The 23,051-nt window shown below is 36.6% G+C and overlaps 3 protein-coding genes across 9 annotated transcripts; 1 reads left to right on the top strand and 2 right to left on the bottom strand.

Annotated features, from left to right (window-relative positions):
- Positions 1 to 105: 105 nt before the first annotated feature.
- Positions 106 to 15,950, bottom strand: LOC111442544 (ribosomal protein L11 methyltransferase). Of its 2 annotated transcripts, none has more exons than XM_023079946.1 (10): positions 15,939 to 15,950; positions 9,111 to 9,112; positions 4,132 to 4,458; positions 3,751 to 3,834; positions 2,725 to 2,865; positions 2,567 to 2,632; positions 2,254 to 2,421; positions 1,286 to 1,573; positions 558 to 762; positions 106 to 449 (listed from the first exon to the last, which is right to left on the bottom strand). In XM_023079946.1, the coding sequence occupies exons 3-9, from the start codon at positions 4,381 to 4,383 to the stop codon at positions 649 to 651; spliced, it is 1,113 nt and encodes a 370-aa protein (XP_022935714.1). In that variant the 5' UTR covers positions 4,384 to 4,458; positions 9,111 to 9,112; positions 15,939 to 15,950; the 3' UTR covers positions 106 to 449; positions 558 to 648. The 2 variants fall into 2 exon arrangements, with proteins under 2 accessions (XP_022935714.1, XP_022935715.1); XM_023079947.1 differs by having other exon boundaries at positions 106 to 441.
- LOC111442551 (PRA1 family protein H-like) lies at positions 5,218 to 8,258 on the top strand. Of its 5 annotated transcripts, XR_002710322.1 has the most exons (6): positions 5,218 to 5,826; positions 5,988 to 6,124; positions 7,047 to 7,118; positions 7,196 to 7,276; positions 7,747 to 7,863; positions 8,007 to 8,258. XR_002710322.1 is itself a non-coding variant. In XM_023079960.1 (5 exons), the coding sequence occupies exons 1-4, from the start codon at positions 5,390 to 5,392 to the stop codon at positions 7,264 to 7,266; spliced, it is 717 nt and encodes a 238-aa protein (XP_022935728.1). In that variant the 5' UTR covers positions 5,218 to 5,389; the 3' UTR covers positions 7,267 to 7,276; positions 7,769 to 8,258. The 5 variants fall into 5 exon arrangements, 4 of the variants coding, with proteins under 4 accessions (XP_022935728.1, XP_022935726.1, XP_022935727.1 ...); XM_023079960.1 differs by having other exon boundaries at positions 7,769 to 8,258; XM_023079958.1 differs by having other exon boundaries at positions 7,747 to 8,258.
- On the bottom strand, positions 8,766 to 19,212 carry LOC111442541 (serine/threonine-protein kinase 24-like). Of its 2 annotated transcripts, XM_023079941.1 has the most exons (21): positions 19,028 to 19,212; positions 18,374 to 18,665; positions 17,607 to 17,663; positions 16,198 to 16,225; positions 16,003 to 16,125; positions 14,691 to 14,802; positions 14,464 to 14,501; positions 14,310 to 14,363; positions 13,826 to 13,894; positions 13,558 to 13,674; positions 13,390 to 13,458; positions 12,683 to 12,762; positions 12,261 to 12,386; positions 11,899 to 12,148; positions 11,302 to 11,394; positions 11,047 to 11,214; positions 10,586 to 10,713; positions 10,375 to 10,507; positions 9,632 to 9,756; positions 9,384 to 9,563; positions 8,766 to 9,068 (listed from the first exon to the last, which is right to left on the bottom strand). In XM_023079941.1, the coding sequence occupies exons 2-21, from the start codon at positions 18,466 to 18,468 to the stop codon at positions 9,029 to 9,031; spliced, it is 2,085 nt and encodes a 694-aa protein (XP_022935709.1). In that variant the 5' UTR covers positions 18,469 to 18,665; positions 19,028 to 19,212; the 3' UTR covers positions 8,766 to 9,028. The 2 variants fall into 2 exon arrangements, with proteins under 2 accessions (XP_022935709.1, XP_022935710.1); XM_023079942.1 differs by lacking the exon at positions 19,028 to 19,212 and having other exon boundaries at positions 16,003 to 16,136; positions 18,374 to 18,388.
- Positions 19,213 to 23,051: the final 3,839 nt, after the last annotated feature.

The raw sequence follows: 23,051 nt of genomic DNA, 5'->3' as shown, positions 1-23,051 counted from the left end.
ATTCCATCATGTTATTGTGAATAAACAAAACCCTCTAGGTTGGATTGGAGCAACTTACTAAGAACCTTGCCATTGTCAAAAACATTTAGAATCTGAAACAGCAAGTTTCAAGTCAGGAAAGATTGAACTTAGATGACTTGGTAGACAAAAATCAAGATTACTATTTTCAGATTATTCTTACAAACACGAGATTTAAATATTCAGATTACATTGAGTTACAGTTACAGTATGGCTAAGACTCAAAACGTTCTTGTTCTTGTTCTTGTCCAATTGTCCAATTATAAACTATGCATATGATCCATCTGGTTGAAGCATGGGAGAAGGATTGGATCTTGTTCATAACTTCACATGATATTCAGCTTTCAAGGAACTAGTTGATTGCAGCATTTCGCGCTTAAGTTAAGTCGTCCTACTTGAAGAAAACCTGGTTGTTACCTGATCCTAGCAGCCTCACGAGGGTGAAAACAAGATCAGAAAAGGTTTGTTTTATAAGAAACAATTTCATGATATTATATCCATTGTCAAATTAGCAGGTCTGCAGAAATTGCAGGGCTTACCTGAGATTTACGAGATGTTCGTTGTTCAGCTGCTTCTATCAAATTAGTCATTCTTCTGTGAAAGTTATGGAAATAATTGAGTGAGACTGTCTTAGCTGCTAGAAAGCAGCCTTTTCTTTCTGCCAGTCACACAGGCCCAATCATCCATAGTTGATACTGATATGTCTTCCAAGTATTGCGAATACCGTTCTATAATAGCTGGAACCTGTAAATGTACAACCAAACAAAGTAAATGGTAGTCCACCGTAAGTATATATTCTCTATTTTGACCTGTTACGTATTGTCGTCAACCTCGGTTTTAAAACGCATTTACTATAGAGAGATTTTCACACTCTTGTAAAGAATGTTTCGTTCCTCTCTTCAATCGATATGAGATCTCACAATCCACCCCCCCTTAGAGGCTTAGCGTCCTCGCTGGCACCATGCGGCACACCGCATGGTGTTTGGCTCTGATACCAATTGTAACAACCCAAGCCGTAGATATTGTCTACTGTGGTCTGTTACGTATCGTCATCAGTCTCACGTTTTTAAAACGTGTTTACTATAGAAAGGTTTCCACATCCTTATAAAGAACGCTTCGTTCCCCTCTCCAACCGATGTGGGATCTCACACAGACTAATTTCATAGCAGGAAAAAGAAGAAAAGAAATACTTTAACCCTCAATCAAATTGGCAGTTTCTGAAATTTGGTTTTTCTAGCTTAGAACAGATGATAGTCCTAGAACATACCTGCTCGGATAGAATACCAGAGAGACCAACGACTGCCTCAGGCTTGGCGTAAGAGACAACATGATGAGCCAAATCCAGCAGAGGATTTAGAAGAATATTAGCAATGACGATGTCAAAGTTCTCCTTTCCAGATATAAACGTTTCACTAAATTTATACTCTGCAATATCACTAGGAACCAAATGAAGTTGCAATTTTTCGGGTTCTATACTGTTCAGAGCAGCATTGTTCTGTGCAGATTCAATGGCTTTCGGGTCTACATCAATTCCAGTAGATAAGGCAGCCCCAAACTGCAATTGCAAGCGTATATCAAGTTAAATAATGAATATCAAGTCGCATGCAGAGAAATATAACACCTCTAGAGGGTGTCTCTAGATGTGTACGGACATGAATGCATGCATACAACCAACTCAGAGTTAACCTCTGGCTAATTAGATGAATACCACAATTTTCTACCAAGTGTTCAATATCACCAAAAGGCAGTACTGTAGCCCCATCTTTTGCAATCGATCACTCAGCTCCCAGTAGAAACCCACTGCTCGAAAAGGGTTAGAGTTGGTCCGAACTCTAGAAAGGAGGAACTTGTACCCCCAAGTGTCGAGACAAGCTCTGGAAAGGACGAACCTTAGGTTCCTAACTCTCCAAAGCTCTAACAGATCAAAGTTAGGACGAACTTTAGGTTTCTAAGCCACGATAGCCACCGTTTCAGAACACTCGAGGAGAATTCTAGAGAATCACTCATAGAGCTTGGGAACCTAAAACCAAGAATCCCTTCTTCATGGCAGGTCATTGGCTAAAAATGATAGAAAGGAGGCCAACGACATGGAAATTCTGTAGGTACATAGATTTATTCACTAACAATCTTCTTTTAAAAGACTCCAAGCCGCCAGAGCCTTTTTCTTTCCCAACAATCATGAAGAGCACATATGGTATTGGTATGAGCTTAGTGGAAACATTTTGGACATTGTACCTTGAGTGATGCAATTGCAAGAACGCCAGATCCTGTGCCATAGTCCAAGAAATATTCCCCTCCTTTCACTAAGCTGTGGAGCAGTAGTAGACACAACTTCGTAGTTGGGTGTTCCCCTGTTCCAAATGCCAATCCAGGATGTAGAACAATATTTGTCGCATGGACATCCTGTTCAAATAAAGGAATGTGTAAATTCTATCCTAAACAAGATGATATTACATGTACCCTCCCCGCCCCTAATATGAACCATGAAACAAACTATATGTATAGACAAGTGTAGAAAGCTTAAAAGAGAATGCTCAGATCATTATACCGGGGGAGTTGTCCACTCGGGCACTATCCAAAGTCCCTCAGTAACCTTAACTGGATGAAATGATTCCTGCAATGCAAGACAACAATTGTGTTTAAGAGGTAAATAAATTTGGAATGTGGAGCTTGTGTTAGCAATGAACAGACAGGTTAAAAACAAACCTGGGATTTCTTTAACCAATCATGTTGTTCACCAATTGTAACTTCGTAGGAAGGTAAGTCCTTCAAGCCTACAGAATCAGCTGCATATGAGATGCATTTACTTACATCTTCACCATCAGGGAATATTGTGTCAACATATATCTGCACAAAGCATATTAGTCATTACATTTTAACTGTCGGGAACAAAGTATCAACATATTATATCTGCCATAGTAATTTATGTCTTCTACATATCCACTCCTAACTACAAACATAGCATCCTGATCAGCATCACATGGATATAGGAAAAGGGGTAGAGTTGGGACCGGACTGTAAGAGCTCAAGCCCACCGCTAGCAGATATTGTCCTCTTTAGGCTTTCCCTTTCGGGTTTCCTCTCAAGGTTTTTAAAATACATTTTCTAGGGAGAGGTTTCCACACTCTTATAAAGAATGTTTTGTTCTCCTCCTCAACCGATGTGGGATCTCAAAATCCACTCCCCTTCGAGGCCAATGTCCTCACTAACACTCGTTCCCTTCTCCAAGGGATGTGGGACCCTCAATCCACCCCCTTTAGGGCCTAGCGTCCTTGCTGGCACACCGCCTTTTGTCTACCCCCTTCGGTGTTCAGCCTCCTCATTGGCATATCGACCCATGTCTAGCTCTGATACCATTTGTAACAGCCCAAACCCACCGCTAACAGATATTTCCTGTTTGGGTTTTCCCTTTCGGGCTTCCCTCAAGATTTTTAAAACGCATCAGCTAGGGAGAGGTTTCCACATCCTTATAAAGAATGTTTCATTCTCCTCTCCAACCGATGTGGGATCTCACATCGACGGTAACTTTTATGGGTTTGTCTGGAAAGGAATTAAAGAGCATATTAAAGTTATCAGATGCAGCCTCAATCAATTACAAGCAATCCAGTACAAATTTACTGAACTGTGTCCAGAAATCTTCTCATAATCAGGTGTCACTAAGGTGCAATGGAACCAGTGATAGTAATGAAGATTGTAAAGCATCACAAATCAAGTAAGGGGTAGGAAAGCCACCTCGTGAGAGCTACCAGATACATCGTCTTCATCAACACAAGTAGAACTCGCACCAAAACTCAGCAGAGCTTCTGAAAGCAAATCCTGCCCAACAGAAAAACAAAGATACCACAAAGTTTCCTCTTTAGATCAAGTAGATGAAGCTTTAATTGCTCCAGCAATCCTGCAAGCCCCTCATTCGTTCTACATTTCTAGTAATTATGTTCTACAATATGACTAATCCATCCAAGTTCTAGTTGAATTTCTCTAAACTAAAAGTGCTTCAATTCTCATAAAAGAATTAAATCAAAACAAAAACACTGATACCCTCAATTAGTTCATCACCCAAAACACAAAGGCCACAATGAAACAAACAAAATCGAAGCCGGAATTGAATCTCACCACGATATCTTTCCGGCACCGGATGCGTACAGATAGATACTTCTCAGATGTGTAATCGGAAGAGGAAAGGGAGGAAGAAGAAGAAGAGAAATGTGTAATAAGTGAAGAGGAAGTTAGGAGCTGTGTTCTTTTATGAATGGTGGAAGAGAAGGGGGAAGGAATAGCACGAGAGAAAGGAAATACGGGAATGCGAATGCCTGAGGCGAAACAGTGGGAAAAGTTCTTGACGTATTTTCCGGCGGTGACCGCCATTGATTTGGTCTCTTTGCTGCTCTGGTTTTGGAGGTAAAAGATGAACGGCCACCGTCTCCGCTTCACTTGTTAAGTCTAATCTACCGGAGGTTTTGGTTTCCATTCTATTTGACATATGTGCGCTATTTTTCTTAATTTCATTAAATTTTTTAAATTTTCAATGATATCCTTCTAAAAAAAAATATCATTAAACTAAAAATAATAATAAAAAAAAAGTTTTTAAGTGCTTTTTCTATAATTTAGTCTTTAATTTAATATATTTTTAAAAATTTTCATCATTATTTATTATTTATTAACATTTAAAGTCTACCGAAGATTTGGACTCCGATACTCATAGTTTGGGATGATAGACTCGATTATTGGTTCATGGTAATAATGTAGCCTACCCGCATCTCATCTTGTTTTAGTCTCACCTAGGATGGTGTACACTCGTTGCAACTAGCTTTCATCGAGCAATATTGAGAATGTGACTAATCCAATGTTAGAAATCACAACTCTCCACAATATTATGATACTGATCACTTTGAACATAAACTCTCGTGACGTTGTACTTATAAACTCATGATTTTCTTCTTAATTAGTCGATGTGAAACTACTTTCAATATTCCTCAACATCCAACACGTTTCATCATCGAATTGATCAATCTATTACAAAAAAAACTTATCTTTACCAATAACATGACTCAAATAGCTCCGGCTCATATCAAGTTTACGAGTCACCAAATTAACATTATCGTTCAAGAATATAGAGACATTCAATCTCAAGGTGTCTAGGATTGAAATCTAATTGAACAAAGAAAGAACAAATTTGTTTTTCTTGGGTCAAAAGAACCCAATTGGCCGGAGTCCGGGCCCGCCGGGAACCGATTGGCGGGAGGGAGGATAAAGCATCACCCGCCTCCATCGCTCTGCAACCAAATAAAACAACAATCTTCAACCATTATATATGACCCTTTTGTCTCTTCTACTGATCCCAAATCCGTGTTTTTTGTTATTGTGATCAGGAATGAGTTTCTCATCCAATCCACTCTCCCTCAGCGTTCCGGACGCCGCCTTCGATTCATGGCTTCGCGATTCCGGCTACCTCGAGATTCTCGATCAACGCACCTCCGACCTCCACCGCCATTCCTCCGCCACTGCAGCCACTGCCCCCACCAGACCCACCCCCATCGCCGTCGCTCCTTTAGCCACAGGTTTCTTCATCTCCTTCTTCTCTCGTATCGGAACCCTTCTCTCCGTTTTCACTCTTAACCCCTTTGCCAAGCTCTCTGCTGCTGATTTTGCCGGCCCGACACCCTCCTGGACTTCCGGATTTGTTGGGTTTTTTGAATCGTACTCGTTTCCTTCCTCGCCGGCTCAAGCTCGTCTCAGAGTCCACGAGAACGCCAAACGCTATGCTCGCAATTACGCATCCTTATTTGTTCTCTTTTTTGTCTGCACGCTGTATGTTCATCTCGTTCTGTCCTTCGTTATTTGTGTTTCCCATTTATTTGGAAGGAATGAACATAGAAATTGTTGGGTAGAGAAGAGATTTATGGCAATTTCCCGACCTTTATTTTAGCAAATTCTTCTTGATGTTTATGTTCCGTAGTGGATGATTTCAGGTACCAGATGCCTCTTGCTCTTCTTGGATTAGTATCATGTTTAGCACTTTGGGACATTGTTAAATTTTGTGGTGATAGATGGGGATTGGACCAATATCCAGTTGTTTGGCAGTGTTTGGTTCGCATTGCTCAATGTGGTAAGTTATTGACGATTTAAAACTGTGTTTGTTTGCACAACTGAGATGTTCATCCCAATTCTTATCCTTGAACAAGTCTTGATTTGTTGTTAATCTTTTTCATTGCTGCTTGATGAATGGTTAGTGTTTTGTCTGTTCTATTTGGTTGAGATTACAAGCTCTAAGGCTATCGTTTTCTCGATTCAAGATGACCGAGAACTTTGGCTCGGTTGTCCTGAGTTCTTGAAATGGAGCCAAGGCCATGTTTTTGGTCATGTGTGTACTGCAAGTGTAATTGTTCAAGCCTACTGCTAGTAGGTATTGTCCTCTTTGGGCTTTTTCTTTTGGATTTTCCTTCAAGGTTTTCAAAACACGTCTCCTAGGGAGAGGTTTCCACACCCTTATAAAGAATGCTCCGTTCCCCTCTCCAACCAATGTGGGATCTCACAATCCACCCCCTCTCGGGACTTAGTGTCCTCGCTAGCACATTGCCGAGTGTCCACCTCCCCTTCAGGGCTCAACTTCCTCGCTAGCATACCGCTTGGAGTATGACTCTGATCCCATTTGTAACAGCCCAAGCCCATCACTAGTAAATACTGTCCTCTTTGAGCTTTCCCTTTCAGGCTTCTCCTCAAGGTTTTTAAAACACTTCTGTTAGGGAGAGGTTTCTACACTCTTATAAAGAATGCTCCTCTCCAACCGATGTGTGATCTCGCATGTTTGATCCTCGAAAATTTTTAGGTAGTACTACAAATTGCTATTTGGAACCTTTGGGGTTCTTTGTTTTGTTGGATCCCGCTGCATGCATTTATCAATCAATTCCTTGTTAATTACCATGCTCAAGATCACAATCATTTGAACTGCTATTGTTAGTTAATTACACAGCAATCTTTTTTACCCCATTCTTTCTTCCAAATACTTAAACAAATATAATGTTCTGCAGTGACTGTCATCATCCTTTTATTTTCCAACTTTCAAATGGCAATCTTCTGTGCACTTGGCGTTGGATATACAGGTGACTACACAACATTTCTAGCCTCTGCTACAAAGTTCATCATAACCAGTTGTTCTAATCGTTTGATATCTCGACAGGCATGATTTTGCACGCTGCATTTCGGAAGCTAACTCTCACGAGGCCCCCGTCTTCCATAAATCGAAAATAGCCCATTACAGGTACGATATTTATACACTCCTCTACGTAATTATGTTCAAGTAAGGTACCAACATCTGATTCTATGATAAGCCTGAAAAGTGCTGGTAATGCTGATTGCTTGAAAGCAGTCCTTTGCTGTAAAATTCATGTTATGGCAATGGGGATCTCTGACCATCCTATTGCCTAAGAGTTACATGGTTTCATCTTCTTGTGTTAGAGGGTAGACCCAAGTTACAAGCCAAGCCCAAATCATGTTTTAGTTAGTTTATTCACTTATTTGTTGAATTTATGTATGGTTAGTTTGTAGGTTGTACTATTATTACATGAAATTTTGTTCTAGCTAATGATTTGTACTACAAATTTAGCATTTTGTACTCAAATTTTGTATTAATGAGAGTTCATCAGATTTTAGATGGAGAAAGCTCTGATTCTTCATGTAATATCATTGAAAACCTCAAGTTTGTGTCTTGGTTGCATGTTAATTGTATAGTCTGCACCTTCTTTTGTTAAAGAGGGCTATGATGCAGAAGAATATGCTGCATTTTGGGAGTGTTGAACAATTTAAGCATATAGAAGCTCACGTTACTTTAAAGGCAACTCTTACCAAGTTTGTGATTTTCGCAGTCTTCTAATCTTTAGTTGAATGGTTATGTCGATGCTGCTAGACAACTAGAGGCATATAACTGATATGATATCAAATGACATGATATCAATTTCAATTGTAAGTATTAGGTTAGACACGGATTTAAGATTAATGCCTCTCTCTCCTTTTTGCTTGCGGCCTGCGGGGGATGACTGAGCTTCCTAGATCTGCATCAGCGAGCGAGAGGATACATACCTCCTCCATATTTTTTAAATGGGCACGACTCGGATACTGCATGCAAGAAGTATAATAGTTTACTGAACATCGACTTAGATTGTCGTGCAATGTTCTTGATATAAAGAACAAGTTTCTTGTCAAACATCTCACAACATAAGGATTAATCTTATTTGAATGTTCTTTGCATGCAACTCAACTCATGAATTATTAGAGTCAGTATCAACACTGATGGGGCTCATGCCTAGGAAAATTTCAAAAATGGTATTCATCATTCTCTTCGTACAACCATTGACACTAGACAACGTATGAAGTATGAAGTACGATTTCAAGAGTCGGTTGAAATATGATAATTTGCTTTATCTGGATTTTCCCAAGTACTTTTCCTCAATAATTACATTCAAAGACTAAATTTCATCCCACTCTACATTTTAAAAAATTAAAAATAATTTGGTGTGCATATTTATAGATATGTAAATTACATCCCAAAGTTCTTTGTTCTTCACTCATAAATTCACCTAAAGCTAATGAAAATAGTAGTAGCATCAACACCATTGATGTGCAAATATGTTTCGACATTCAAGTTACATCTACAAACGAGTTCGAGCATTCTGTAATAGATATGACATAACTTTTCATACTAAAGAACGATAGTTTGATCTCAGAACTCAAAAAGAAGTACGATCCACAAATTGTTCAAACCTCCGCTGTTCACAGCATTTCAAACGCAACTATTTATCAATCTCAGATTATAATAATATAACAAATGTGAATGCAATGAATAGCAAGCACCCGTATACAAAGAAATGCTGCTAGCAAAACAAAAATTTCATCAGGAAAAATCACAATTAATAAATAATACACCGTTTCTTACAGCGACGTATGTACATCAACTCAAATAATGCAGTGTCAAGAATAAAAAATATCAAACAAATACACACAAGTTTTCTCCCTTTTAAGCTGGACTCAGATCCCTCGACACCTGACCTTGCCATCTGATCAACAAACCAATGCAATTTAGCTTAACAATGCATCACGTCTGCCCTTAAAGAATTTACAGAAAAAGAAATGATCCTTCTAACGTTATGCTTATTTTGTTTTAATCCTAAAACTTTCAAATCTTAGATTTCTGTAACTTGTTTAAACAGATATAAACAAAGGTTTTATCTCACGTCATGTTTCTAGAATTATCTATGCTGGAAATTCTAAATACATAAACAAGTGCATGAACATAGACGAGGAGGCTAAAAGAGATGGATGATGGATGAGCTGAAGATTCCCTAGTCAAATTGAACTATCTTAAAACAAACCTGGAGAGTAAAAATCTAGCAAGCGAGCTCAAATTAGAATTTGAATGAAGTTCCCTGTTCGGTTGCCTTTTGCTGCTATCAGAATCCGTGACATTTTGTGTAACTTCAGGAACTGTCTTTGCCTTGGTGAATATGCGAGTTGCCAAGTCTTGTAAATCCTTCAATGAAGATTCCTCGGAACTGCAGAGATGTTTCTTTGAGTTTGAGAGTTAAGGGAGTAAATTAGAAAAGTAAAAGAACAAACATACCTGGCCAATTTCTGGAGCAACTTGGTAACAAGAACCTCACATGATCCAGGTTTTCGGTGTTCCATACTTATAAGAGCATTAATTACAGTACGGGCAGGCGATCCTTCCGAATCATCTACAACTACCTGAGATGACAATGTGTAGAGTAGGTTGCACTATTGGTACATATGAACTAAGAAAACACGTCATTGAATAAATAGAAAAATATCGTGCACGTTGGTTATCATGAAAGGCCTATCTGGAGATGAGAATATTGAGAGGCCAATGGATAAGGAGATGAAAGAAGAGAATGAATCCAAGTTGGATAAGTACGTAGTCATGAAGTCAGTTATAGCTAGTGGGGTAAAGAGTAAAATGAGTAAGTTTGTTAAAACATGGGATAATCAATTGTTGAGAAAATAAATAAAAATAGGAGGAAAATGAGACTGAGACGGGAGATTCGAGAGATTCGAGACACAAATTTCTCAATAAGCATCGTGTTTCTCTTTTTGTTGGAAGTAAAACTAATTTAGAGTATAGAATCTTTGTAGACATAGGATTGGTCAAACAACAGAAAAGAGAGAAATATAAGGTAAGCTTTAGCTATTCCCACATTCTAATATAAATGGATAAAACAGAGACCGAGAGAGCATAACAAGATGGAAACACTTCACAAAAGTACCATGCAGCTGTAGAAGGTACCTTTAATGCAGACAAATTATTAGATCACTGGACTTACAAACTGAAATCGGCTTTAAACGTACCTCTTTCAAGGATGACATAAACAAAACTGATAATGGTGCAGAAGACGACACTACTTTTCTACTTTCTTCATCGTCAATCGGTAGAGATGGTTTTGCCAATGCTTTTGGTGCATCAAAGAATTCACGAGAATGCCTGGAGAAATTATCGATATCAGGCAGCAGTCCGACATTCTGTGGAGAAAAATTTATTCTGGCAATTACTAAGATGTACCTTGAAGAGTCAGAGCTACTCACTGTTTGCTCTGTTTTCCTACTTTCCTGCCTGTCGTTGCGTTTAGTGAGAGCTGGTCTATCCCTTACATTAGATTTCTTCAATCCTGCTTGCATTGCAGCCTTTGCCTACAATCATCACAGTGAACATGCCCAGTAATTGCACAGCACTAGAGCATATTTTGATTTGCGGTAGTAGGAACAAACGAATTATTATATTGTAGGAAATAAATTTAAATTCTATTATAAAACAAAAATGCTAAATAAAATGAGTGAGGACTGCAATCCAAAATATATGTATCTTAAAACTTCAACAAAAGAACTAAAAGAATACTCATGGCAGTCTAAAAGATGCATGTTCCCGACTTGACTTTAAAATAAGTAGCAATATAATAAAACCAATAGTAACTGCTACTTGAATCATGATAAGAACATGAATCAGAAGACTTAAAAGCAACCAACCTCCGCGAGGTTTGATGCACTATCTTCAGGAGGCAAACTTGAATTCCTTTCTTGAATTCCAAATCTGGATTTTGGAGTCCGAGGAGACTCAGAACCATCCCGTTGACCACGCATAACAACAGTACCACCATAAGATGTGTCCTCAAAATATGCCTGTATGCTTCCAGACTGCATCGCATCATTGATTTCATAAACAAATAAGCATAGAAAAGCTCAAAACAATCAAGAGCATCGCTATATTTAAGATAATTCTACCGGATTGCTTTCATTATGAAATTGAGTAGATGCTTGAGGTCCTCTGGGAGACCGGACCACAATGGTTCCTGAACCGCTTACAGATAACTCTTCCTGGACATTGCCCATTGAAGAAAAAAAGAAGAGAAAAAAAGAAGTATAAGTTAACATTATCCACAACCAATTTTCGGGCTGTCGTAAATAGATAAATAAACAGCCATAATATTCAATCATGCCGTTGCGATTATTTACTCTTTTGGCAGGTTTCCGTACTAAACTTGGCTGCAATAGCAAGGATAATTAGAACTTCTGGAACAAGTGAAAGTCCATGAAGCCTTGTTATTGCAGCCAAATTTACTTCGTAAGCCTACAATTGCACAGATGATTATATTCATTGTCAAGCTTTTTGCTCAATTCTTCTTATTATAAAGGAGATATCATTGAAGTCAAATCCTTATAATGCACTAATTTGTAAACTTCTGGGACAAGTGAAAGTCCTTGAAGTCATAAGTATTGTTGTCAAGCAGGCTAATTCTAATAATCTAGTTGATTGACAAACAAGCAAATGTGATTGTAAAAGCATTTGTAGCTAAGAGAAATGGAGTGAGGAGAATTTACATCTTCACTATCATCCCCCATATTGAATGAATCTTTAGCATTTTTTGCTATGTCGCGTGGTGCATTTCCAGATGCAGCTTGCCAGTGACCACTCTCTGCAGCTCTACTAGGTGCAGCCTGACCATAAGGAATTTCTGGTTTTCGTTCCCTAATTTGAGGTGGTTTTACTAAACTTCGAACAGTACCTGTACTATGTGGACCCCCAATACTAAAGTCCCATCCAGCATTCTTCGGAGCTTTACTCTGGTTGCTGCAATTTTAAGTAGTCAGAACTCAATAGCTCAATGAGTAATAGGTCGTTTAGCATTAACAACGTTCGGTGCTTTTTGCTACAGGAAACTTTGATCTTTGGTTTTACCCACCTGGCACGAACAGTTTCCTCTCTTAAATTTCTTGAAACTTTCACAGTGTCTGATGATTCACCTATAGTTCTAGGACCATTTGTTGGTGATTCTTCATCGTCCTTTATTTGGTACTTCGGACGTTCTCTATCAATATCAACAAATAAGATCACTGATAAATCACCTTATACAAAGACATCCTTATACTATTCGGCTTTTCCTGATTCTTCAGGTGCATTAACACATAAATGTAGGAACTATGGCCAATAAATTAGGAAATTATGGAGTACAAAGTCAAAAGGAAGACCAAAATCCATATCCGTGCCTATGAACTGAGAAAGAGTAATCATAGTGATGAAAGAGAAAAAGAATAATAATATGACAACACAAAGATCATAAAACTACCATATAAAAGTAATAGAAATTCAAGTATCCTGACAAACCTTATTCTCTCCAGAAGCCTAGGACTCTTCCTGGCATTCTTAATGAATCGATGCTTCAGAAGCTCTTTGGCACTAGGTCTCTGAAATTAAAAGAGCAAAAGATGCATAAAACTGATTCACAAACAAAAAGAGATATATCCGCACATCATAAAAATCGTAAATTCAAAAGGCAGGAAACATGAACAATTTGAATGCTTGCGTCAAGTTTGAACCAGAGGCAATTACAAAAAAATAAAAAAATAAAAAAAAATCACATAAATAGAAGGAAGAGCATGTACTTTAGATAGAACAGATAAAAGATGAATTGCCAGGAAATGAAATGATCAATATAAATTCTGCGAACCTTAAAAATAATGTAAGCATGCCCCAACTTTACATGCGTTTTAACAAACTCCAGGTGCTCACCTTTAAGTAGCTCCTAATTTCTTATAATGACTCTTGAAAAAAGATAAACAAAAACAAAATCCTGTGAATCCCTACCATGATCAACCAATTGCAATACATTGTCCTATCAAATAAGTACCTAAAAAAACCACTATACGATGCACACTGTATTATTAATGCTCAGTTTTCAGTTTCACAGAAACACTAATTTGTGGTTCATAATCATTTGAACTTAAACAACATATTTGATAAATATATATTCCACAGATTAAAAAGAATTCAACTAAAACACAGAACCAGTGCACAGGAGAACAATGTTTTACCTCAGCAGGTATTTTCTTCAGACAAAGTGACACTAATTCTTTCATAGGTCGAGAAAAATGTTCATCCAACTGTCACACATAAAAGCTAATATGTCATGAAAAATGACAATGCACCATTTCATATTTCATTGTCATGAAAAGTGCCGAGTACAGGGTTATAAAGTGAACCTGAGGTGGACTTTCTCGAGGTATGATAAAAAGAACTCTCATGGGATGAAGATCAGAAAGTGGAGGCTCCCCTTTTGCCATTTCAATAGCAGTGATTCCTAGGGACCAGATGTCAGCCTGCATCAAGTAAAATGTGATGGGATTGCATGAGTGCTCTAGATATGAGAATTAGAAACATAGTGAATGCAGCTTCAAGTATTGAGAAGTGTGGATATCTTAGAACCAATCAAAACCATCAAAATGCCAAAAGATGGTACCACGTAAATACCTTCTCATTGTATCCGTCAGAATTCTGAATTACCTCTGGCGCCATCCAGAATGGAGTTCCTACAAATGTCTGTGGTCAACAAATCAGTGATAGGTAGGTAACACATAAAATTCAGAAGATCCTTTCCAATAGCATTAGATGATGGGTAAAGAAAAAAAATCCCTCCAGAATAATAACAATTCAGCAAAAGTTTACACATTGAAAACAAACAAGAAAGCAAGTGTTAACAAGTAAAATTTTACAAACAGAAAGTATTTACCAAAAACTGTCATGTACTTTTGAAAATGATTATAAGAAAATAATTTATGGATCTAACAAAGGAAGGATACAGCAGGAGCCGAAGGAGCTAAACTTCTCCCGACAACCAACCAACCAACCAAGGGTGTTAAAAAGTCTAATTGGGCAAAATTACAAAACTCCAATAACGTGGCGAAAAGAACAGAATCATAATGAACAAAATCCAATATTTCACATAATACTCTACCTTTCTCCTTGATATTGTCCTTGTTAATTGGGCAGAAACACCAAAATCTGCAACCTGTAGGGATTAAACGTTTAGCCTTTTAAAGCAAAGCCCAGCAAATCCTTAACAGTTAAACCAAGGCCATACAAAAAATTTTGATCGTGAAAAATCATACCTTAACATCACCATTTTCACTCAGTAAAATGTTTGCCGCTGCAAAGTAAAATTAAAATCTTTCATTAATTAGACTAACGTAGAACTCTTTAAACTCCGCTTATTTTTCTTTTCCATTTTCCCCTTGCAGGGGAGGTAGGAGAGCTAGGAGTGGACTTTATCACCATCCCATGGTTGATAAGAAGTTAACTTTTACAAAGTCATTGAATTGTGAAGGAGAAAGAAAACCTTTAATGTCCCTGTGAATTTTTCCTTCACTGTGCAAATAATCAATTGCATGCAGCAAATCCCGTAGAATGCATGCAATTGACATTTCATCAAGAGGTGGCCCAGACTGCAGCTGCAGAACCATAGTTTGTTGCAAGTTTTATAAGAAAACCAAAATATTTGAAGTTGTTGCAATAAATACATGGCATAGTGAATTAAAAATCAAATACAGACATAACTATATTGACAAGAGAGGAACCAAATAAACTGCCTAGTTCACTGTATAGAAATTTCTTCAACACTCTTACTAGAGTTTCCAAGAGAAATTTGACGTATTGTAATTATATAGAAGCATCAACCATGCCATGAAGAATTTCTCACCTACCATAGTTTTTTAGTGGTGTTAAAAAAACCTAATGACCCAAGCCCCAAGGAGCAGCCCTGTCAGCCAAAGCTCGTGGTCTATGAGTAGCACCTACCCAGAGGTCGCATGTTTGAATCTTTGGGTGAGTTTAATAAAGAAAACCATTGATGTCTCCAAAGTTTGGGCCTTGGGATGAGCATGGACTTTTTCTAAAAAACGCTAATGACCCAAATGATTATGTCAACTCAACCAAAATTCTGCAGATTGGGTGGGGATCAAATAAATTGAAATATTAAGAATTTATTTGGTCCATGGATAATTCCAAGATTAATTTGGGTTAAACCAAATTAACCTGAACTTATTATTAATTACAAAGATATTGGCTTTACTTGCAGTAAAATGACCTAGGCACATATTTGTTTGAATTTTATTTCGTTCAATGAGTAAATAAATGCTTAACCCAAATAAATCTAGCCCCAACATTCCATCTAGATATAGGGTATTTTAGTTGGACAGAATCTACAAAGTCCCTTAAACTCAGCCTAATCTAAGTATGTCTAATTCATATTCCATAAGATCAAACCAGAGAATAAAACTTCTTTTTTACTTCTCCCAAAAACAACCAGCATATCCTTCAACTTGCTTTAAAAGTTGATCGCACATGAATTATCATTAAATATTAGGGATTTCTGGCACATTAGAGAAAGAGAAGTATATGTCAGTTACGTTAGAAATTTGAACTCGAGAAGGAAAATATTAAACCAACTCTGGTATTAACAGAGTTATCAATCCTGTCATTAGTGGACATGATTCAGATACTTAAAACAGAAGTAGTTTTGTGAGTCCCCCTATAGTTAGTATGCATGCTATAAGGGGTAGAACTGTAAATTCCCCAGTTGACTAACCCCCATGTTCTCGTATTGTTTATGATCTGTTAGGTGTGGAGCAAGAAGCAGAATACAGACTTACCAGATCTGCAACGGAGCCACCAGCCATATATTCCATTATTATCCATAATTTTGTCTGGTGGAGATAAGAACCATAGTACTCAGTAATGTAGGGCGATCGACATTGTGACAAAACAGAAATTTCCTGGCACAAAACTGAGGTAGATTAGCACCTTAGCATTCAACTAATTCAATTTACTCGCCAGTGAATTTATACCTGTTGAATATCCTCAATTTCATCCTCACTGCAGAAGATCATCCAAAAACAAGCTCAGTCATATCACAGAAAAGAAAGTCCACAAAACATTGACAGGATAGAACCAAATACACGAGTAATATTGAAAAGGGCAATCCATTACTAGAATGCTTTTCAACTACACTCTAGGAAGGCATCATTTCAAAAAGGAAAAGAAGACTCTTTGGGAGAACTTCATCAGAGCCTTTTGCTGAAATGTGTGCCGATAAAGAAATAGAAAATTCTTTCAAGATAAGAAGCCTCCTTTCATAGATTTTTTGATGCTATAGTCAATATGGCTGTATCTTGGTATAGAATCTCTCCCCTTTTCCATCACTATAGCTTTTCTTCCCTCCTTTCAAATTGGAGAGGTCTTTTGTACAGTTGTTCCTCTGGGATTTCCCCCCTTTTTTGTAATATGTAATTTCATACGATAAATGAAATTGTTCCGTTTCCAAAAAATTTACATCTGCTTGAGAAAAAGAAGTAAAATGGAGGTGGTGGAAGAAGAATCATCCCATCCTCCAATGCATAAGGAACCCCAGTTCAAAGATAAAACAAGTAAAAAACACAGCACTTCAGTAGGCTACACGTCTATTATCCAGTAAAAGTGTTACACATGCAAGATAATGTAAAATTAACAACGCGAAAATATTTTATAGCCAATAAAGTCACCCATGACATTATTAACAATTCCTAGAAAGCTTCATCTACAAGAACTAATTTCAACCATATTTTCAATCATTTAACACTTTTCTGAACTCCATCCTTTGGTAGCTATTGGTGTAAACGCAACCTTCTCCAACTACAGTCTTAATATTCTTTTGGCAGTACGAAGATCTTTTTCTAATTCCTTCTGGCTTAAGGATTGCTCGTATTTTGTAATTTCAAGTACCCTTAAAAAGGACATAATCGTTGCAAATCCTTTGAGGAGGCTAAAAGGTATAATCATATCATTGCTGAGCTTGCAGTGACCAATAATTTGTTGTCAGTAGTATAAATAATCATAATATGATTATAACACACACAAACTGTCAAGTACGTAGAAAGCAAAATTGGAAAGCTGTAATGTAATGATGCAACACTAACCAACTGGAAAAGCAAATAACAAGATAAATAAAGTCATCCCAAAACTAAAAGCTAAATAAATGAGGATCATACCATTCCTCATTTCACATTAGTAAACTGTTATTTAATAATAACCTCACCAATGTAGCAAAGAATGCGGTAAAAGTTTGTGCCACACTACCATTTTAATGATTATATTATTTTTTTTTAGTCGAACAAAAACTAAGGTAGCTCATCACGTTCTTCATTGTTAACACAAGAGCTCTAAATATGAGTTTCATCATGAACGTCAGTGATAAATATAGAGCAACCTCTGTACTTACGATTCTTCCAAATCAATAACTTTGATAGCAACTTCTTTGTTAAGCTCCTTGTCAAACCTACAAATGCAAAAAGGCATCAGGAAACTAGATCAACGAGCAGTTCCAGTCCATTTTTCTGATTGATATAGAAGAAACAGCATGGTAACTCACTCCCCACCCAATCCCCACCCCAAAAAAAATGAAGGACCCAAGACCGGCACCTTAGGTTACAGAAAGGATAACTGAACTTTTTAGTAAAAAAATATTTTCTTCAACTTTAATTGAAACTAAAGTAAAAATGATGCAGCTGAGAAGGATAGACCCTAAAATCTGGGGAATAATGCACTCCAATGCTTGTTGAACACATCAAATATTCTTTTAGCACAATAGAGTATGCGTGACACCAACTATAAAGAGTGAATCTAAGTTCAACACTTGTTAAGCATAAATATCGGACAAAAATTATATATTTGGAGAGCGGAACGCATAGAGCACATATGTTTTATGCGTATCTATGCATAAGCTTATTGAGCTCAAACTTCCTTCTTGTATAATAATTCTATATCTTTTCAAAGGTATGTTTTTAATAAATGTTTCCTTGCCTTGTCCTGGTTCTAGTTTTATAAAAAATGATGTGTCGCCTGATATATGAGTCGTGTGCGTATCCACATTTCTTAGTGATATAGCATAGAAGTGTATACTTAACTAAATCACACTAGAGCAAAGATCACACTAGAACAAATTTCAACGAACTGAATCAATTCAATAGTACCAGAATTGAAGCTTACCCCTTGTAGACATCACCAAAAGATCCTCTTCCAATGAGCTCCAAAGAACTAAACCTTGCTGCCACTGCCTCTGCTATACTCGCCACATCAGCCATTTTGTGCTAGCAACCTTTTTCACCTTTCACCCACTTTGCACACGCTATATTGCCAAACTAAACCACGGTTTAAGACCAGCTGAACCATCTCATCTCCAGATTTCCTTCATTTTCTTAAGAAAAATCCAACAACCAACCTCAAATTCACGACCAAAGTTTGTCTTCACCAATCCCAACTGTAACCTCGAATATCAAATCTGGAATAGCATTTGAAGAACACCAAAGAAAAAACAAAATTATCCACACCAACCAAACCCATGAATTTGACAACGAAACAGAATCCAGATTCACGAAAAGAACAATTGACATTAGCATAAGATAATGCGCAGCAGCCCTTGAACCCGAAGTAAAGCAAGTGGGTCTCAACAAAACATACGACGGGTTGGAGGAGCTAAGATACGCAATGGCGACAGGCCAACATAACGAGAAACACCGAGCAAAATAAAGTCAACATCGAAAGATAACCAACAACAGAGGAGTGGCTTCGAAATGAGGCCTCCAATTTAAGAAATTCAATTGCAATATCCATTTGTTCACGGATTGAGATTCAGAGACTTACCCAAGAATGCGATTCAAAACAATATCACAAGGAACTGATTTCTTCTGAGCAAGAACACCATGGATCTCTTCCTCTTCGCAATCAAAGAGAAATTTTGTTGGATTCAATGGAACTACCCTTCGCTCTTCATTTTCTTCCCTCTCTCTTTATCGCACTTCGCAATAATTCTACAGGAAAAAATTGTACGTAAATGAAATTGAAAAAAAACATGGATGGGATTATCAGAGTAAAACTCACCGTTTCATGAATAGTTTTTTTTTTTTTTTTAAATTTTTAATTTCATGTTTATGTTTTTATAAATTTTGATTTAATATTATGATTTTGACTTGATTGCATGATGGGATCATTCATTAAACATCCGTATATTATGTACTCGTTGGTTTGCTTTAATTTAAATTAATATATAGTTTTATATGCTTCAATTGATTTTTATAATACATTGGATTATACCGTTACTTTATTATTCTTATATGCCGACACTCGCATATAAGTACACGATACATCATATATTTAAATGACAGTTTGTTTTGTAACGGCTCAAGCTCACTACTTCTAAATTTTCCCTCGAAGTTTTTAAAATCGGTCTGCTAGGGAGAGGATTCCACACTCTTATAAATAAAAAATGATTCGTTCCTCCTCTCCAACTGATGTGGGATCTCATAATCCACTCCTCTTCTGGCCATGTGTCTCTTATTGGCACACTGCCCGGTGTCCACCCCCTTCGGAGTTCAGCGTCCTCGCTAACATACTATCCAGCGTCTGACTCTAATACCATTTACTAGTCTACAAATGAAAATCCAAAGAGGACAATATCTGCTAGCAGTGGACTTGGGTTGTTACACTTACTTAGCTAGCTATGCTAATTATATGTAGCCTAGGGTTGAGTAGATTCGGGATGGAATTGGAAAACCAGTTCCAACAACTATTTCCACCCGACAGAGGGTGAATGTAGGTGGAGGCTAGACCGCTTGGTTCGAGGACCCGTTGGTCAAAGGAAATGGGAGGTCCTAATGCCAATGAGTGTGTTGTATACTCTTGAACTCCAGAAGCATTGTCGCCCTGGTCTCTTTCGCCTACGACTACTTAGAATGCTCATCCTATCGATTCAGAGTCATAGGTATTCCCTCTCCTACAACACACTCGTCGAGACGAAAGAAACCTCCTGCCATAGATAAGAGATATCGACGTCTGGGTACCCTTGATCACCCTTTCCTTTCACCTGAACTGGCTGAGAGAGATTAACCCGTAGGTGAACAAAAGATGTTTCCTATAGCGATATTCAATTTAAGGACTATCAACAAGCGTAACTTAATGGATAAGATATTTATCTATTAGTATAAGATCGACGAACTTTAACGAATAAAAAAAAATATATTAAACCCCTCGAACCACGACTATATTGAAACTAAAGACCACTAGACTATAATAAACCCCTCGAACCACTAGACTATATTGAAACTAAAGACCACTAGACTATATTACATTCTACTTATTTTTTTAATACAATAATTTATTTTTAAAAAAAAATTATTTGAAGAACGTTTTTAAAATTACAATTTATGATACAGGTAAATTAGAGTTTTAATATTTGAAATTATATTTCTTGAAAAATAAAACCATAATGTTTATTATTATTAATTATTATTTTAATAAACAATTTCTACTGCAATTATTGCTACGGCTTAGAAGACTCAAAAGCAGCCCAATTCGAAAATCGATTTGGGCCATTAAGAGTATCATTGGGCTTAATAGGCCCATTAAATTCATTTTCGGTATAATTTAAATAAATTTTGTCACTTCTCATTTAAAATTCTTTTATTTTTGAATTTAAATTTTTAAAAAATTATCTTAATTTGGTCGCGATAATAATAATAATAATAATAAAAGGATTAACGTTATAATTAAGAATTTATCAAATTAATTAAGTAGAGGGTTTCATTTTGTACGTGGGACCCACAAGAAATACGGTCCCCTGTTTTTGTCTTTTTCTGAGAGGAAATGGGCCATGGGCCGGTCAATGCACAGGCCCAGCCCAATCTCTATTTTCTATATTGTATTAATTATTAACGATAATAAAAGTATGTCCACGTGTGAGCGCGTGGAGCGAGGGAGCGAGTGGTCGTAAGTAGCAGACGCATTGCACCGCAATTCGTGCGCTTAAACTTTTCTTTACTACAAACGATGCACCGACTCACTGCCATGGCACGTGCGCACGTGATACAGTTTTTCCCCAACCATTAATTTATTAATTAATTAAGTTTTTCAGTAATAATTTACCCCTAATGTCTTTTCTGCCAACTTTACCCACTTTTCTTTTTTGATAAACGCACCCAAACTCTCCCCTTGGAACAAAATTACCATATTGCCCCCACAGCTTTCTCTCTTAATCATATTCATATTATCTAATTAATGAATTTTAATTTGTCACGTCTTATAATATACTTACTAATTAATATATTTATCGTGTTACAAAAGCATAGGTTAAAATTAGCAAAATAAAAAATAATTGTAAAACATATTGAACTACGAATTTGAAGGGTATAATGGGGATTTCAGACTAGTTACGAGAAATTAAAGAGAATGATGGGGAGAGTGGAGTACTTGAATAATGAAAGTCCGTACGAATATGACATAATTACCCCTGTGGATTCGTACAAATTAAAGGAAAAATAAAAGATAAAACCTGACATAATTAATTAATAAGATAAAACCTGACATAATAAGAATAAGATAATAATTTCTTAAAAAATGATTAAATAAAAAAATGAATGAATTTCAGAGTTTGAGAATCCCACCCTTTGCCTTTTGACTGCAAAGATTCTGTGTGCTAAATCCCTTTTTTAATTAATTATTTATTTATTTATTTTTGGGTTTTGTATTATTGTTATTAAAAAATAAAACTAATTTTATTAAGACGGTGATTGGAAATTGTAATTATATTAAAATAATTCTTTGCTCTATCTACATATTTCTACATTGTTCGATATTTAAAATATTTAATTATTTTTCATTTAATCATACAACTTTATTAGCTATATTGCGACTACAAATATAAAATTGTTACAAATTTATTATTCTATATAATAATTTATAAATATGATAACAAATTTATTTTTTAATGAGATAACATATTTTAGTTTGTATTCTCTTAATTTTACGTTAGGGTAAGAATCACAATTATCTTAATATCTATTTCTTGTTGTTACTCGAAAATGTCATATAAAATTAATATTTATCTATTGATACTCGAAAAACGCTATCGACCCATTTTGATAAGAGACGAGATAAGAAGAGAGGTGGAAGACGATTATGATGTAATAACTCAAACCCATCACTAACAGATTTTGTCATATTGAGTTTTTTCTCAAAATTTTCCAAACGTGTTTGTTAGAGGGAGGTTTCCACAATCTTATAAAGAATTTTTCGTTCCCCTCCTCGACTAATATGATATTTTACAATTGATCCCGTAATTGTGGTAAAAATTAATTTTTTTTTTCACTAAAGAGTGTTGGACAAAAGTTCCACGTCTGCTAATTTAGGAAACGATCATGGGTCTATAATCAAATAATATTATCCCCATTGGTACGAGACCTTTTGGGAAGCTTAAAGCAAATGCATGAGAGCTTATGCTCAAACTGGACAATATTATATCATTGTGGAGAGTCGTGTTCATCTAACATAATATCAGAGCTATGCCCTAAACTTAATCATGTCAATAGAATTCTCAAATGTTGAATTCATAATAAAAAAGGACTAAAACTTTAAAAGAAAAGGAGTCGAGCCTCGATTAAAGAGAGGCATATTTTGTTCGGGAGAGGTTTTGGATGAAAGTCCCACATCGACTAATTTAGTGAACATTCATAGATTTATAATCAAAGAAACACTCAAAATAAACAATATCATGCAATTATATAGAGTCGTGTTCATCTAATAAAGAAAGAAAGAAGGAGTTTCCACCTTTCTTCCTCGCCACAATTCACAACAATCTCTAAAATGGTTTCGAGAGAGGGAGTGAGGTGTGCTT

The sequence above is a fragment of the Cucurbita moschata genome, unplaced genomic scaffold (assembly GCF_002738365.1).
Source record: "Cucurbita moschata cultivar Rifu unplaced genomic scaffold, Cmos_1.0 Cmo_Scf00005, whole genome shotgun sequence".
NCBI lineage: Eukaryota > Viridiplantae > Streptophyta > Magnoliopsida > Cucurbitales > Cucurbitaceae > Cucurbita > Cucurbita moschata.
Note: the sequence above shows the minus strand (reverse complement) of the source record. Positions and strands in the feature narration are given on the sequence as shown.

Excerpts from the sequence above, each read along its gene's own strand:
- LOC111442544 (XM_023079946.1), bottom strand. The coding sequence starts at position 4,383 with ATGGCGGTCACCGCCGGAAAATACGTCAAGAACTTTTCCCACTGTTTC. Across the intron at positions 2,866-3,750 it reads TATCTGGTAGCTCTCACGAG|ATATATGTTGACACAATATT; the intron begins GTGGCTTTCCTA and ends TGCTTTGTGCAG. Across the intron at positions 1,574-2,253 it reads TTGCAATTGCATCACTCAAG|TTTGGGGCTGCCTTATCTAC; the intron begins GTACAATGTCCA and ends TTGCAATTGCAG.
- LOC111442551 (XM_023079960.1), top strand. The coding sequence starts at position 5,390 with ATGAGTTTCTCATCCAATCCACTCTCCCTCAGCGTTCCGGACGCCGCC. Across the intron at positions 5,827-5,987 it reads CTCTTTTTTGTCTGCACGCT|GTACCAGATGCCTCTTGCTC; the intron begins GTATGTTCATCT and ends GGATGATTTCAG. Across the intron at positions 7,119-7,195 it reads ACTTGGCGTTGGATATACAG|GCATGATTTTGCACGCTGCA; the intron begins GTGACTACACAA and ends ATATCTCGACAG.
- LOC111442541 (XM_023079941.1), bottom strand. The coding sequence starts at position 18,468 with ATGGCTGATGTGGCGAGTATAGCAGAGGCAGTGGCAGCAAGGTTTAGT. Across the intron at positions 12,387-12,682 it reads AGGCTTCTGGAGAGAATAAG|AGAACGTCCGAAGTACCAAA; the intron begins GTTTGTCAGGAT and ends TGATATTGATAG. Across the intron at positions 11,395-11,898 it reads TGGGGGATGATAGTGAAGAT|GAAGAGTTATCTGTAAGCGG; the intron begins GTAAATTCTCCT and ends GGCAATGTCCAG.